Here is a 17,634-nt window from a genome sequence, read left to right as displayed (position 1 = left end):
AATTAAGAAAATCTCAATCGGCCTAGCCGGGGATCGAACCCAGGAGCTCCATTTTATAAATCCACCTCGTAAACCACTGCGCCACGGAGATTGTAAAGGGTATGTAGATTATATAGGTTAGAAAGACACTATAATATATGCGTACAAATTGTACTTAATGTAGAATACCTTCTCCAATACATGTTCGTCTCTTGTACAGAAAGTTTTTTTCATCTATGAAGTGCATGCGACTGGAAGACTGTAGAATTGTAGATACCTTTAAAAATAGGCATATGATGGTTATTTATTATTACTAGGTAGACAGCTTCCTTGTTTCCATCTTAAATTAGTTTTACCTCTAAGTTACGAGAGTAAATGACTAATCACAGTTAGTTATCTCATGCGGAACGAATTACAAATTAATTTATAGCCAGTGATAAATTGTTCCGCATTATTTTTTATGCCTCAGCCTTTTTCAGTGGATTGGTTAGATTGGAAGCTACCGACTGGAAATCGATGTAGCCGCATAAACAACTTTCAAGGCTCTTGCAAAGTCAATTACTGAAAGATATCAACTGTAACGTGACGCGATGCCTCGTGCGGCATGCAGTTGCCAATAGGTACCTTATACCTACTCTTTTACTTCTGCAGGGCTAGCACGGGCAAGGGAGAAATTTATCCACGGGGAGAGGATAAAACGTTTATCCCCCACACTCGTTTTATCCACTCACCGCGCATGGGCACGTCGGTGGATATAATATCCCCGGTGGATAAACGGAGGGAAAGACTTGTCAACCCATTTGTATATATCTTATAAATTGGCATTAGGTATATTAATAGTCCGAAATAAACGTAAATTTGATAATATTTGGTTTTTTTGTGCATATTATTTATCTGTTTTCTGTTGGCATTGTTTTGTTTGGTGATTGTTTTTTGCGGTGGTTTGTAGTAGGTATCTATAGTATCTATCATACTAGCGGACCCGGTCAAGCTTCGTTTTGACATAAGTGCACTTGTTCTCTATCCCTACTCTACCCTTCTTTACCTCTACCCCTACCCTACCCCTGCCCTACCCCTACCCTACCCCTACCCTACCCCTGCCCTACCCCTACCCTACCCCTGCCCTACCCTAACCCCCTACCCCACCCCCTACCCCCCCTACCCCACCCCCTACCCCCCCTACCCCACCCCTACACCACCCCGCCCCTAACCCCCCTCCCCCCTCCTCCCCCCCTAAACCAACCCCCCCACCCTCCCCTCCCCTCCCTTGTGGCCATTCTATGACGGGTGGATTTATATCCTTAGTCAGTGGATATAATGGGTGGATAAAAATTTTATCCCTTGCCCATGCTAGCCCGGCTGAAGCTGTCAAAATGTGGAATAATTTGCCGTCTTTTGTCCGTGCCAGTAATACTTGCCATTTTTAAGTTTCGTTTGAGACGACATTATTTGTCTTTGAATTAAAATTTCATTTTTCGAGGTATTTATTTTATTGTTATTTATTATTTATGTAGTATATATTATATATTTTTTGTTTTAGTTGTATTATGTAATACATATGTAAATTTTAATATTATATTTACGTATATATTATATTATATTTATTTAATCATTTATATATAATTACATATAATGTATTGCACCTTCCCGCTCTTTCTTCGCAAGTTATCTCGTCAGGGGTTGCCTGGTAGAGATTACTTTTAGTAATAAGACCGCCTTTGCTAAGTTTAATTTATCTTTTTATTGTTTTAATTTATAATTGTATTTTTGTGTGCAATAAAGTATTTCTTCTTCTTCTTCTTCTTTTACTCTGACTACAGACAATATACCGATATAGGTAAAGAAGACGAATTTCCAACGCGCGTTTGGAACCCTCGTAGCTTTACTTATCACCACATTATCATATACTGAACCTCACGTTTCAAAAGTTTAAGCTAAGCTTACTTGAAATAAATGAATTTTTATTTTGAATGTCATAAAATCAAGTTTAAAGGCTGTCTGTCTGGCGGCTGGAGAAACAGTTTTTATTATTCCAAAGATAAATTAGGTCTACTTTATACTTGGACGATTTAGGGTCTGGACCTTAGAAATGTGCCTTCAAAGCCACGATGGTCTAAACCTTATAGTTATTTACTGTATTTGCCTTTAACATCATGAATGTTTGGGCATCATAAGATCTCAGTCCACAATGTCTTAGTGCTTCAAACCCTTGGAAAACCTGCTTAAAATTAGAGCTAGCTACTTCTGAAAAGGTAGTTACGAGTACTTAGGTAAGTAAGGTACTTAGGTTCTTCGGAAAACAAAAAAGTTTTTTGTCGTATTTTAGTACCTCGTAAAAAGTTCGTTTCCCATCTCGGTTAAATTTAGGATTAAATATTATTATTTGTTATTATTTAACAGAATATGGAAACTGCATATTAATCTATGAAAATATTGAAATAACTCCAGTGACTGATTGCATTAATTATGCTTTATTTAAATTCTTATATTATAATTTTCCATACATGTTTTGAATTCGTACGAAAGTTCCTTTTTTTCGACATATTTGCACTATTAAACTATAGAATAAAAAATAATATTAACAAAAATAAATCATGTTAAAGTGTGAAAAATTTAACATTTTAAAATGAAATCTATATTATAACAGTGATACTTACTATATTTTACTTACGAGTATGTAGTAGGAAGATAGAATACCTAGATATATATAAGAACTAGCTAACTCTGCGCGGTTTCACCCGCGTAGTTCTCGTTCCCGTAGATATACGGGGATAATATATAGCCTATAGCCTTCCTCGATAAATGGGCTATCTAACACTGAAAAATTTTTTCAATTCGGACCAGTATTTCCTGAGATTAGCGCGTTCAATCAAACAAACAAACAAACTCTTCAGCTTTATAATATTAGTATAGATATCACTCAAGTTAAATGCGCAGTCAAATCACTTAAGCAAGTAAGCACCCCTAACTACTTTATATAAGTACGTATTTAAATCGAGTGGACATTTTTAAATTACGTGGTGAATTTCCTCCTATTAGGAAAACGGCCTTTTTTTTTATTAATTCATTAAAGAAAATATGTTAAATAGGGCGCAATTCCATCAGTCAATAAAATTATTGTTTGATGCAGTAGTACCTACGTCACATCTGGTATGTGTACACAATTTTCATCTCACTAGCTGGAAATGGTTATTTATGCCACTGTCATGTAATGGGGGCATTGTAGCAGTAGATAGCACGAGTGCTACAATCGCTAATTACGTGCAGTGGCATACAATACTTTTTGTACGACCTTACTGAAAGAAATAAAAAAATTAACTAAACATAGTAAAAAAATATATAATTGGCGTTGGGCGTGGCCTCCTAGATTAGTTTCTGTTATGGAAGACTGAATTTTTGTAGCATGGTTTACTAGTATGGTAATGAATATTACCAAACGACCTGTAGGAATAAAATAGCTTTGTGATATTGTTTGAGGTTTTATATTGAGTAGATTACGAAATGGGAGTAGAAAAAAATATATTTTATCTTACAAAATCGGCGTGTCTAATGACTTTTTTAATCGCTAGCGTAAAAACTTCGAATTCAAATTTTAAACGAAATAATGCACCGTTTTTAGTATGAGTTAATAATAATGAAACAAATACAATAATTCAAAAACATGGTTATTCCACAAAGTCCTATTAAATATTATTAAACACAGTATACTAATGGCGGTATATCTTTTTTTAATACTTCTCCTTTTCCAACACAATAAATATTATTATATTCAAATTGTTAAATATAAAAAATAATAAAATAAATTAAAATGCAAGGGGCACGGAAAAAATATGTATTAACATTTTCCTCTAATACCAGTATAATTTTGCTATGTTTTGTAATAAACTTGAAGGACACTATAAGTCTTGAGATACCCAATGATATTAAATACTATTGGATATGTCACTAGCGCATGAAAAATGAGGCTCTCAAAAAGGCTCCCAAATTTACAGTCTACTCAATGTTAGTTGTGGTCAACAACGAACGTTATTTAAACAAATAATAACTAAATAACGCCTACAATCTCAAGTTGTGTGAACAGGAAGTGTAAAAACTATAATACATAAATATATAATGTAATTAAAGACAAAATTGTGCAATTATTCGGATCTTTTGCGGTGATTTTTCAAGGACGTAACCAATCTATAGTATAAAAATTGTCATCTTAGATACCTCAATAATACTTACTATATCAGCCATGCAGATAAAATAGCAAACGCCCCGTATTTTCACCCGCGTAGTTTCCGTTTGTAGAATACGGGGATAAAATATAGACTATGTTACTCGGTGAAGATGAATGTTTTTTCAAAATCAACTAAGTAGATTCTATAATTACCCCTACAAGCAAAAAAATTATACTGAAGATGTGTAGACTATCGCGTCAAAACTGAGGCAAACAAAAGCGGCTAATTGTCTTAATTTCATTGAGTAGCATAATAAACAATGAAGTTTGTTTAAACAAATAATACCTAATTATTGTATACAATGTCGAGTTGTGTATTCAGGAAGTGTAAAAACTATATATACTTACATAAATATACATATAATATAATTAAACACAAAGTCGTGCAAATTACGTAGCCCAAATTCAAATCGGATCACTTCTTGCGGTGATTTTGGAGGCACGTAACATATCTATATTGTAAAATGTCGTTGCCTACAAGGTAATTTTAGGATCTAAAGTACAAACTACCTCCACAAAATTATGTGAATGTCTCGACAAACGAACACAAATTCCTACGCATCTTATAGTCTGATCATATAATATTGACACTCGCAGATGTAGAGCACGCCGGATCGCAGTGCCTCAAACTACCCGGCCCATAAATTAACCAATTGATGATAACGACCCATAAATTGTTAATGATGCATTTCTGCCGTCCGAACTTTCATTGTCTCGTTTTGAATGTCGTGTATAATATACTTATCTATATGATATAATACATAATAATATGTGCACTACGATTTTGTCAATTAAAAGTTAAATGGAAAATCCAAATGGGCATCATAAAACTTATTAGTCGCGTAATTGAGTACCTGCTTAATTTTGAGATCGTTTAAACAGCCGCAAAATCTACACAAAGTTTCCAGGTGAAAATCCACGCTTTGCCACTGGTTACACTTCTCTAATGCAAGTAATCATTGATGCAAGTCCATCTCCTGGTACAAGCCTAGAGTTAGAGTGCGCGCAAAATAAGTCTGCGCGCGAATGGCGACGCCAGCATCCATTAGTGATCTCTTTTACCCGCCGAAAAATAGATAGAGATAGACGACAAGATGGCAGCACTTTTGATTTGTTCCGATTTTGGCCACGCGCAAATTTATCGTGGGCGCATCTCACACTATTGGTTGTGGGCAATGATTTGTATACAATAGATATGTAACGTGCCTACAAAATCATCACAAAAAGGGTTCCAAACTGCTGCTCCACTGGGTGCACATGCACAATTTTATGTTTAGTTACATTCTCAGTTTCGACGCGCTAGTATGACACATCATAGTGCAAAATCATTGTTATTAGGTATATTATTATCTATTCGCATAGCGACGTTATTTATTATTTTTTGATTATTGCCAGATAATACAGATAATTCCGAACCTCACCTAAACAAAAGTGCCAAATCAACATAATTGACTGATATGCGACGCCGCATCTAGGATAAACTCGTCAATTCTAGTCATAATCAAAATCATGTGACCGTACCCTTCAATTCAAGGTTTGTTTTACCGAATTGGTGACCACGAACTTGATTATGACACGACCCAAATAATTCATTGCGGATGGTTAATATCTACCGCCGTTAATATAGTTTCAATGCTACGGTTATTACAATGATAATTTTATACTGGTTATGTCCAACAAAATGGTATGTTATGGTACAAAATCACCGCAAAAAGTGGTCCGAATAATTATAGGCTACAACACTGAGCGCACACATGCACAATTCTATTTCGTTATTCCATTATTTATGAATATATAGTTTTTACATTTCCTGAACACACAACTCGACATTCTTGAGGATATTTAGGTACCTATTATTTGTTTAAATAACGTTCGTTGTTGACCACAACTAACATTGAGTTGACTATAAATTTCCTCTTTTAAGCGCCTCATTTTTCATGCGCTAGTAACACATCTAACAGTATTTAATATCATTGGGTTATTAGGTATCTTTGAAAGAAACTGCCTACTTACCGATTTACTAAGAGACTATCTCTAGCTCTCAGTAATTGGCTTTTAAAAACAACGCGTGCGTCAAACATAATAAAGGTTTACCCGACATTACGTAACCAAAACATTTATAACATCTAGAAAATGGCGTCTATAAGATAGGATAGGAATATTACTTGTATTTTCTGTTGCTTTATCTTAGTAATCATCATAAATGTATAAATCGCCATTATCTGATATTTAATCTACTCGTACGTAAGTGATAAATAGAAAAAAAAACAATTGTATTGTTTTGTAAATGTACTTAAAACGCATTACTACGTAATACGTACTACCTATAAAATCACATTTTTTACAAATAAACCTTGTGACAATCTTTAACCAGATCACGAAATTATTATACTGTGATTTAAGAAAACAACCTAACTTACCTAAGTTTATGTATTTTATCTATAAACTCGTATCTCTCTACAAAGTCAGCTAAACTGAAAGTAAACGTAACAACGTCTATTAATAAAATCTGGGTTTGTACAATATTATATTTTAATCCGAACTCTTGCACAAATGCAATGCTTTGGATTAATTACACATACAAGAATTACATTTACATAAGATTACTCAAAGTCACTCAGCGGGCGATTGGAACAAGGAGTGCCTGTGTGTAATTAAATCAAAAATAAGGAGATCTACAGAAGGACCAATGTCACCCCCATAACTCCGATGTACGTTGTAGTCCAAAGGCGGTGCAATAGCTTTTTCGCACCGAAAAACGCCGGTGCACAGTTTAAAGAGCTGCTGGACGTTGGTTATGGTTCTAAGGAAAAGCGATCCTGCACTGGAAAGCACAGTGTTGGTCGACCCTCCAATAGGGGGACTAATGAATACAAGCGAGTGCCGATGGAAGCTGCCGGCTTCCAACGCCACTTCTGAGCGTTGGAATTTTTACAAGAGGCCTATGTCTAGCAGTCTATCAGCTGATGAACAATGATGATGATGACTACAAACTGTTCAAGGTGTCTTAAAATCTCGATACTAATTTGTTTATAGCTTAGCAAGTGCGTTGATGACACTCCTATGATATGCGGGCGACGGGGAGGGAATGAATGAAATGAGGGCGCGAGGCAGAGGCTGGAAGTGGAATGCATCACTTGTGGGTTTATTATTCATCACTACTAGACTCCCGGCCCCCGCGACCATCGGGAGTGTCACGAACGAATTTGGCAAGCTAAAGTCTAACTTGTGTTGTAAGTTTTTCATCTTCTCTTCACCTTTATCAGCCGATGGACGCCCACCGCTGGACATAGGTCTCTTCAATCAATCAATCAATCAATTTATTTATTTGCAGATACATGCATTATATATATTGCCAATTTGGCATGCAAATTATTTATTAAGTATTTAATGATTCAAATGACAAAATCACCATTTAAAATTTACATCTTTACAATAATTATATAATGCATGGTCCTCTAAGCATGGACCTCCAAGCATAACGGTCTCGAGCTGCCAGCATTCAACGGTTTCCTGCAAACCGCTTGATGTCCTCGGTCCATCTAGTGTAAGTTTTTAAACAAATGAAATTTGTTTCAGGCGGAGCTACGTCATCGGCGTCCCGTTCTGATGACAGCGACAGTGAAGAGGCGAGCGCCCTCGAGCAGGAGCTGCAGTTGGACGATCCCGAGGCGCCCGCGCGCACGCTCGCCGCGCTCAATGCACTGCGGAAAGCGAGGCAGCATTACGATGTGCTGCTGGCGGCGGCGGGGGAAGAGGTGCGGTTATTTGTCCTATTTGTAATTTTTAACCGACTTTCAAAAGGAGGAGGTGTATGTATGTACACCGATTACTCAAAGACGCCTGGCCCGATTTCAAAAATTCTTTTTTGTTTGAAACGGTATAGTCCCCATTTGGTCCCATTGTCATCATGTCAAGATCTGATGATGGAATTCTGGAGAAATTGAGGGGGACTTTCGAAAATTATATGGGTGTTTAGTGTGTTCGTAAACTTTTCCATTTGGTACTTTTAAGCACTACAATTTCATGAAGGTTTAAAATCGATCTGATGATGGAGCCATAAAACAGACGAGGAAACTCCTCGGCGATTTACAGCAGTGGCTTTAATTAATACATCACCGGCTTAGCACCGCCTTCATACTGATCAGCAGGTAGAACATACACAACATTATTATGATGTTGCTAGTTTAGTAGGTACGTTTTTAGGTTTTGAAGTCGGTTGTATTTTTTTTATTATATTTTCTAACTATACTTTTGGTACTGCTTGCTGCTTGATTACTATACAACCAGTTCAGAAAGCAGCCGTTGAAAGAAAGCCGATCCATTTATCTGTAAAGTTATATAAAAAATTTTAGTTGTTCTGGTACTCAGTACGCAATGATCCCACTATCTAGGGCAAAAAATACAATTTAATATTAACCTAGACAGAAAAACTAACCCAAAAGGGTGTTTCGTCGATTTATAAGTAAACGGGATATGGCGTACTACCCGGGTCCAATCCTATGAAACACACTAACTAGTCCCCACTGTATACATTACATTATTCATTATTGAACACACATAATAAATATACAACTGAATTCTGACTTTACTATCAAACAAGATTTCGATCAAGATATATTTTCGAAATGACGAACCAACGAACGCGAGCGTGAGCTAAAATACATATAGCACCATCTAGTGACAAACTGGTGTAAACGACGCGAACAATAAGACGTTATCACGTGTGGATCTTCTCCGGCCCGTGTGAACAAGCGGGGGTACGGGCTTCGAGGCAATACCTCCTTGCCCGGGTTCGTCGCGGGTAAACCTTGCTCCCCCGGTACTCTCTTCCAACCCCTCCCGAGGTTGAGGCTTTTGGTCACATCAATAAATCGTACATTGTTTCATTTATTAATTATGACACAGGTGGCAGCACACCGCGCCGTCTTAGCGGCTGTGTCCCCATGTCTGCTGGCCATGCTGGGCGAGCCGCCGCCCACCGCCGCTCCGGTGACGCTGCGCCTGCCCGGCGTAGACGCGGACGCTCTACGCGAGCTGGTGGAGTACGCGTACACGGGGCGCCTGCGTGTACGCGATACAGCGGCCGCACGCCGTGCGTACTGCGCCGCCGCCCGCCTGCGTGTGGAGCCTGTACGAGCGCACCTTGCTGAGCGGTTACTGCGTCACCCCACGCCTGGTGACTGCCTTGCTTTGCGCGCGCTGCCCGATCTTTCGCCGACGCACCGCGCGCTGCTCGACGCGTACATTGCTGAGAATGTGAGTCTGTCAACTATGTCATGCTGCATACTTTTTGAAGTAAAACTTCACTACGCACGCTTAACTTGAGGAGTAGGCCCGTGAGTTCGTTACGAAAAGAGTAATCAGGTAAGGTTTCAAAAATGCGTGCTGCCATATACAGGCACAATGTTTATTATTTTAAACTTCTAGTAGATGGCGTACTTAGAGAAACTTTGAAACAATCCTTTTTGTACACTTCAGGTACCTCTTGCGATGCAGTTGTGCCCGAGAGTCATAGATGGCGCTTTGTTTTTAATTTTTGAAAGAAGTTTTACTTCAATCGTGTAGTAGTGTAAAGCACGCTCGTTTTGTAATTTTAATGAATTGTCATTGTATTCAGCCGGAGCACCCAAACCCACCGTGCACTATCGAACTGGGGCCGCGGGTCACAACCAATGAAACTCTGAGGCTTGATCTCGATGGGTTGGGTTTATTTAATCAAACAATGTAGGAACCAACATTGGAGAACACCAACAACTTGCCAATGGTTTGCCTCATATACTTTAGTATGAACCAAGTCTTATATATAATGTGATGTAAAGTGGCGTGTGGCGTGATATAAAGTGTGAGTGGCGCCATCTAGTGCCACTGCACTACTGGTAAACATACCGCCCACCAAGGATATTTAGTGGCGTAATGTCCTTCATTATTCCTCCCACCGTGACCACATGAGATGTTCTTTGTTAATGTTCTCAGTTCGATGAGATATGTTCGAGCGGTGCGCTCGCGGCGCTGCCTCTGATCCGCATCGAGCTGTTGCGCGAGACGAGCGCGGAGGGCGGCGAGGAGGCGCCCGCCGCTGTGGCCGACGCGGCGCTCGCCTGGCTGCGCGACCACCACGCCGCTAATATCGACGTGAGTGCAATGAAACTAGGAAATAATTGGATATATGTATATTGGACCTTTTAAAACTGCATAAAAAACGATCGATCCATTTTTGGGCTGGTTGGTTTTGGTATCCTATTCATAGATATACCTACCTACCTATAATATTGTTTTTAGAAAATTCTCAGTGTTTCAGGTTTTGTTTATTATATTATGATCTATAGCGTATAAGTACATTTTTAGAAGAGATTTTTAATAGTGATAATAATAATTTGTTACACACAAAATAGATGACTGCGCATTCAAGAGAAATTCAGTGCGTGTGTGGTGTGACAGTTGGACGAGCTGTGTTCGCGCACGCACCTGCTGTTCGTGGACGGGTCGGGCGCGCTGCGGGACTGCGGCGAGCTGCCGGCCGCCACCGGGGACGCGCCCGAGCTGCAGGAGTACCGCCGCGAGCGGGAGCGCGAGCGAGCTACGCGCCGCCGGGAGCGGGCTGGGGCCACGCACGTGCCGGATGACGACCATGTGAGTGTTGACCCGGGCGCTAAATATCTTTGACTGCCGCGAGCTGTCGGCCGCTACCGGGGACGCGCCCGAGCTGCGAGCGAGCGCGAGCGGGCCACGCGCCGCCGGCAGCGGGCCGGCACTGCGCACGTGCCGGATGACGACCATGTGAGTGTTGACGCATCGTATCACACGCTGTTTGGTAGAAGTACAAATGATTGAATCCTACATGATGTGTAAGTTTAAAGATTATACTGTGTCTGTCTGTATGTATATTTTAGAATTTAAACTATCGTGAGTGTTATTCATATTAATTGATTGTGAAACACTGCTTGGAACAAGATAGAGTTAGTTCGGTTTGCTTACAAGAAGACGAGTCTAATGAAGATGACATTAATGAACCGTCGTAGAGTGTAACGGAACCTTCACTCCCCACCACTCAACCCCTTTCCCAGCGCGCAATGCGAGCAGCCGCTACGCAGTTTGGATCGTGCCGCGATGCAACTGTTAAATTACATATATGTGTATCTATTATTTAACAGTGAAATGTCTTTATATCCCATCTAATGCTATATACTATGGTATTTGTATGTCCAGGTACAGGCAGCGCCGCAGTCGCAAAGCGCGCAGTCGGAGTGCACGGTGATAGCGGCGCGCGCGGGCGCGTGCGGCGTGACGCGCGCCGTGGTGGCGCTGCGCGGGCGGCTGGCGGCGGCGCGGGCGGCGTGGCGCACGGGCGGGGCGGACGGGCCGCGCGGGGGCAAGTGAGTGTACAGATCATGTCACAGCGTTCTTTTCTAGTTTTTTAAACCCCAACCAAAAGTAGCAACGCACGCCAAGGCGATGTACCCTTGACAAAAGCAAATTTAATGTCATATACAGCAAGGAAGCATGGGCTAAGGGCGCGAAAATGCTACACAATATTATGGGGCGACGCGTGAGAGACGAATGAGATCGCCAGAAAGCCGATAGCGAAGCTTGATAGACTACCTCCTTCCTGAAGTAACGCACGTATACTGCGGTACCAGGAAGGCTGGAAGGAAATGAATAAAAGAAAAAATAAATAAAAAAACACCAAGCTGCTACTATCAATTTCTTAAAACAGAGCAAACTCTCAAAGTAAACCGAATACAATAGTGTAAAAAAAAACTTCGCTCCGCTTCGTGCAACCTCGCCTCATCTCGTTGAACTTCCGATCGTTGACGGTTTTTGAGCCCTAGTCAAAGGTCTTGTAACAATCTGTGATTCAAAATTCAAAATTTAAAAATACCAAAGCGCTATCTATGAGCCTCAGGCATAACTGCATCTCAGCAGGTTCGCGTGTATAAAAAGGGATTGTTTCAAAGTGCACTATAAACGCCATCTACTGGTAGTTGAAAATAACGAACTTTTTTCACTTTGCCTGTAGATGGCAGCACTCATCGTCCGATTTCAATAATTTTTCATAACGCATTCACCAACTTATTCCTTAAGCCGATTATAATTCGATAAATAAACCAAATTACTTTTTAACCGACTTGAAAGGAGGAGTTTCTCAATTCGACGCGGACTTATTTTTTTTTATGTTTGTTACTTCATAACTTCGTCATTCATTAAGCAATTTTGAAAATTATTTTTTTGTTGGAAAAACTATAGTTCCAGATTGGACCCATTTCATTTTCATAAAAATCGTTTTAATAATTTTGTGTTAAAATCAAAATAACTGAAACACGTCTATGAAGTCAGTTGAATTTTTATGCTAAAAAATTTATTTAGAATTCGAACTACTAAAGCCATACTCGAGGACAGTACTGTTTACTAACAAACAAATTAGAAATGAGGGTAGAAAACGCGTGTTATTTCATAACTTTTTATTTTAAATGATCTATTGTTGTTTTTTAAAATATTATTCAAAATATATTAACTATATCTAATTGTTTTAAGCTTATTAATCAAATTTGTTTTCATTAATTTAAGAACAAGTTAATGATATTTATTATTATTTGTGAAATGACTCATTTCTAATTTGTTTGTTGGTAAACAGTACTCTTCGAGTGTGGCGTTTTTTTTATTGAGAAAGAATACAATAAGGAACTTAAGCTAACTTATCCTAATAACTATACAAATCATGCCCACGTGGAATTGTGGCAAGAAAACTGGCTGCATTCCCGCGCTGGACAGCCAGGCTGATCCTTTGCGCAAAAAATGAGCCTAACTAGCCGCGGTGAAATGATACGGTAAAATTTGTGTGGCTTAAGTATAGGGCATGCTCATTGTATCAGACAGTTTTTCATAATAAATTACAATACTACAGGTTAGCGGCGGAGGGTGCGGGGCGATCACGCGCGCATATGTCGGTGGGACGCTGCGCGGTGGGAGCGGCGGTGCTCGGCGAGCGCCTCGTTGTGTGCGGCGGCTACGACCGCGTGCGCGTGCTGCGCGCCGCGGAGGCGTACGACCCGCGCACCAACGAGTGGACGCCGCTGCCCGACATGAAGCGGGCGCGCGCGCGCTTCCCCGCCGCACGCCTCGGGAGCGCTCTCTATGTGTTCGGCGGCTCCGATGGACAGACCGAGCTGGACTCCGTTGACGTGTATGAGGAGGTGAGTCCAATAAACGGCTCTTGTGATGACAAAACGGCTTGACTACAATCTCACCTGATGGTAAGTGATGATGCAGTCTAAGATGGAAGTAGGCTAACTTGTTAGGAGGAGGATGAAAATCCACACCCCTTTTCGGTTTCTACACGACATCGTACCGGAACGCTAAATCGCTTGGCGGTACGTCTTTGCCGGTAGGGTGGTAACTAGCCACGGCCGACGCCTCTCACCAGCCAAAATATATTTTGTGTATCCTATAGATGATGATATTTATAGGATACACAAAAAGGAGGTCGGTCACATTTAACTACAAACAACTACATGAAAAAATAGTTCATTTGTGGGAGGATTCAATTACCACTGTAACAATTTCTTTTTTAAAACTGAATTAATAAAATGTAATAATTTTAAAATTTCTTTTGAACTAATTTGAAGTGACAGAGAAGTCTCTTGAATGATTTAAAAAAACTGACAATTTTAAATACACTTCTGACCTCAACAAAAGATGAATTATATAAATATTCTCCAGCTTTAAAAAGTAAAAAGTTCAATTAGATTACATATGATTATTGTATTTCATAGTCTGGTCATAGCTTGTATGAAAGCGACCGGCCTCATTTAACTTTCTAAATATGAGTGCAAATGCGAAACCAAGATGTTCCCTTTGATCACATTTAATTTTCTTAAGGCTTATGAACAAAAATAATATGTCAACAAAAACGAAATAAAGTTCCTCTCACATACAGCCAACCCTACTGACATAGACGAACCACACACAAACACCAGTAGAGATCGCAGTCAAGTGCTAACTTGTCATTAAATAAAAAACAAATGAAAACGTTAGTATGGTTTGACCCGTTCAGAATGACGCCGGCGGCGGTGCGTGGCGCGCGCGCGCAAAGATGCCGCTGGCGCGCTCGTACGCGGCGGCGGCGGCGGACCCCGCGCGCGGCGCGCTCTACGTGGTGGGCGGCTGGGCCGGCGGCCGCAGTCTGCGCGCCGTGCACCGCTACGTGCCTGGTGAGTGAACCAAAACACGCCTGGTCCAAGCACTTATGGACCTGCCAATGCATAACTTTAAGATATATAAGTTTATACTACTCATATCTCTGACGGTTTCTACGAACCGACGGACTAAACCTGAACCATTTAAAAAAAGGAAATAAATTATAAATAGAGCTGGGAATCCAACCCAGGACCTCCCTGTTGAGAACCACAACACTACCAACTGCGCATGGTACTGTGATGGATCTGCCAATGCATAACTTTAAGCAATGTGTTAAAAACATTTGCTTAGTCGAGGTTACTACACCATCGGTGAGTTCCTTAATGACAAAGTTGCTTGGAGGCCGTTGGATCAGCTTCCACTTTCACACAGGAAGTAAAACTATAAGAAATTGTAATGTTGTCATAAATTGTAATTATAATATTATTGTATGATTTTTTTTTAAAAAGAGCAACTGTTGAGTTTCTTGTCGGTATCTTCTCAGCAGAATCTGCCTTCCGAACCGGTGGTAGAATCTTTACAAATAGTTAACTGACGTATCAAAAGTGCTTGTATACTGAGCCTACTTGAAATAAATGAATTTTTGATTTTTTGTTTATTTTTCCGATTTTCCTTTATGGTGTAGAGACGTGGATAGTCCACGTCTCTACACCATAAAGGAAAATCGCAATCACACCATAGAAAGACAAAGAATTGATGCGTTCGAGATGTGGTGTTGGAGGTGAATGTTACTTATACCTGGACTGCCAAACATACAAATGTGTCAATTCCTTCAAAGCCACAAATTAAAACAACCAACCATCTGTCTACAGCGCAACCTCAGTTATTTTGGACATACGCCGTGGTAACGACAACTTGGAGAAAATTATTGTAATGGGAAATGTGGAAGGCAATCAGCCACGAGGAAGATTTCCAACCCGATCGGATCTTCTCAAGCAAACAGGAGCCCGCACCTTTAACAGTGCCGTCCAAATGGCCAGCGACCTTACTTACGGAATATTGTATACCAAAAGATGACTCGCCATGGTGGCCACGATCCTCAGTCATGAGGGACCGACTGGAAAGAGAGTGAGGGTCACTCTGATCACTCAGCATATTCTTTCTGACATTAGTGTGTATATAGAAAACGGGAGTCCTCGCCCGCGCTGTACAGGCGTCATCTTATTTTATGCCATGTTTAAGGATAAGGGTAGGGTAGGTAGGGTAGGTGTAAGAAAAGTAAGTGCACATAAGTCAAAGCGAAGTTAGGTCCACTAGTACAAGCATACTGAGTATATATATATATAGTATAGTATATACCTTTAGTTTTCGTAATTTTTATTACGAGACTTTTTAGTTTGATTAAATTTGCTTATTGTCTATTGCTTACTCTAGTCAAAAACTTATTAAAACAGAAACAGACACATGGAGCGAGTCGTCAGCGCTGAACACGGGCCGCTCGCAGTGCGCGGGCGTGGTGTGGGAGGACGCGCTGTGGGTGTTCGGCGGCTGCGACACGTGGAACTGCATCGCGTCCACGGAGACGCTGTCGCTGAAGGACGAGGGCGCTGTGTGGGTCGAAGGTCAGTTCCCTTACACACATGGAGCGAGTCAGCGCTGAACACGGGCCGCTCGCAGTGCGCGGGCGTGGTGTGGGAGGACGCGCTGTGGGTGTTCGGCGGCTGCGACACGTGGAACTGCATCGCGTCCACGGAGACGCTGTCGCTGAAGGACGAGGGCGCTGTGTGGGTCGAAGGTCAGTTCCCTTACACACATGGAGCGAGTCAGCGCTGAACACGGGCCGCTCGCAGTGCGCGGGCGTGGTGTGGGAGGACGCGCTGTGGGTGTTCGGCGGCTGCGACACGTGGAACTGCATCGCGTCCACGGAGATGCTGTCGCTGAAGGACGAGGGCGCTGTGTGGGTCGAAGGTCAGTTCCCTTACACACATGGAGCGAGTCGTCAGCGCTGAACACGGGCCGCTCGTTCGCTTTGTGAGTCGAAAGTAAGCTGTCATAGACTAATTAGACGAGACATGGAACGAATCGCTGTATGATCGTGGTGTATAAAAAACCTGGAAAAATCTTAACTCTTCGATCACAATGCTATAATTAAGGATATTGGAGACAATTGCAAAATCCTTTTTAATTATTTATTAAATGTTTATGTTATATTATTACTAGTAAAGTATACCTTTACACAATGTTAAAACAAAGTCGTACGTCAACAGGTCCGCCACTAGGAACCGCGCGGCGTTCAGTAGGCGCGGCAGTGTGGCGCGGGCACGCGGTCGTAGCGGGCGGGTCGGCGGGCGCGGCCTCCTTGCGAGACACGGCCTTCTTGTCCCGCGGCGACGCTGCATGGAAGGCCGGGCCTATGCTGCGTAGGCCTCGCGCCGCGCCCGCACTGGTCGCGCTCGACGATGTACTGTACGCTGTCGGCGGCTTCTCGGGGAAAGACTTCCTGGCGTGCGTCGAGTGTTTGTACGAGCCGGACGGACAGTGGACGACTCTGTGCGCACCGCCGGCGCCAGTGTCGCCTCTCAGCAAGTTGGATGATCATCCGTCTGAACATACACAAAAGGTATAGTATCTTGAACGTTAAAGATATTTTGGTCATTTGATCAATTTTCACACCGCAGATCCGAAAGCTTATTGTTACTTGCTTGCTTGCTTAATTTAAGAACAGATTTTGATGAAATTTGATTTTGAATTTTTTTTTAATAATATTAAGGTAAAAATGGTCTGCATTATGATTTCATCATCAATCAATCATTATAAATCATTGTGATTTCTGCTCCTAGCAGATTCCAGATATCATTCCCATGTACTCGTGCCAATCACTCTTAACGAAGTTTAGTTTCTTAGACGAAATATAATAAATTTTGTACAGTAGGGCAAACATTGGCATATCATCGTAGAGTAGGGCAAACATTCTTAAATATTCTATTTTTATGCATTACATAATGTGTATGCCTTTTTTTTTTATTCTTTACAAGTTAAACTAGGCTAACTTGTAAAGAATAAAAAACCTGATGGTAAGTGATGATGCAATCTAAGGTGGAAGCGGGCTAACTTATTAGGAGGAGGATGAAAATCCAAACCCCTTTCGGTTTCTACGGCGGTTTCGGGTTGCCTATTCAAAAAGTTATGTGTTGTTGTATTATTAGTACAGTAATGACACGCACTACTTTTTTATTTTATCAACAAAGCACGCAAACATAGCCGCGCGTCAAATCTAGTATCAAGTATGTTGTATT

The 17,634-nt window shown here is 41.1% G+C and overlaps 1 protein-coding gene across 2 annotated transcripts in view; it reads left to right on the top strand.

Moving 5' to 3' along the window:
- Positions 1 to 17,634, top strand: part of LOC112054954 (influenza virus NS1A-binding protein homolog B) — a 33,990-nt gene that overhangs the window by 6,867 nt on the left and 9,489 nt on the right. The window contains exons 3-11 of one of the 2 annotated variants that reach the window (XM_052887128.1): positions 7,781 to 7,959; positions 9,110 to 9,460; positions 10,178 to 10,336; positions 10,643 to 10,834; positions 11,411 to 11,577; positions 13,107 to 13,395; positions 14,256 to 14,412; positions 15,793 to 15,960; positions 16,606 to 16,958. In XM_052887128.1, the coding sequence (XP_052743088.1) occupies positions 7,781 to 7,959; positions 9,110 to 9,460; positions 10,178 to 10,336; positions 10,643 to 10,834; positions 11,411 to 11,577; positions 13,107 to 13,395; positions 14,256 to 14,412; positions 15,793 to 15,960; positions 16,606 to 16,958 (2,015 nt within the window). Of the gene's footprint in view, positions 1 to 7,780; positions 7,960 to 9,109; positions 9,461 to 10,177; positions 10,337 to 10,642; positions 10,835 to 11,410; positions 11,578 to 13,106; positions 13,396 to 14,255; positions 14,413 to 15,792; positions 16,014 to 16,605; positions 16,959 to 17,634 lie in introns of those variants that run through there. The other variant, XM_052887121.1, reaches the window with a different exon arrangement.

The sequence above is a fragment of the Bicyclus anynana genome, chromosome 2 (genome assembly GCF_947172395.1).
Source record: "Bicyclus anynana chromosome 2, ilBicAnyn1.1, whole genome shotgun sequence".
Classification (NCBI taxonomy): Eukaryota; Metazoa; Arthropoda; class Insecta; order Lepidoptera; family Nymphalidae; genus Bicyclus; species Bicyclus anynana.
The sequence above is the reverse complement of the archived record's forward strand: the minus strand, read 5'-3'. Positions and strand labels throughout refer to the sequence as shown.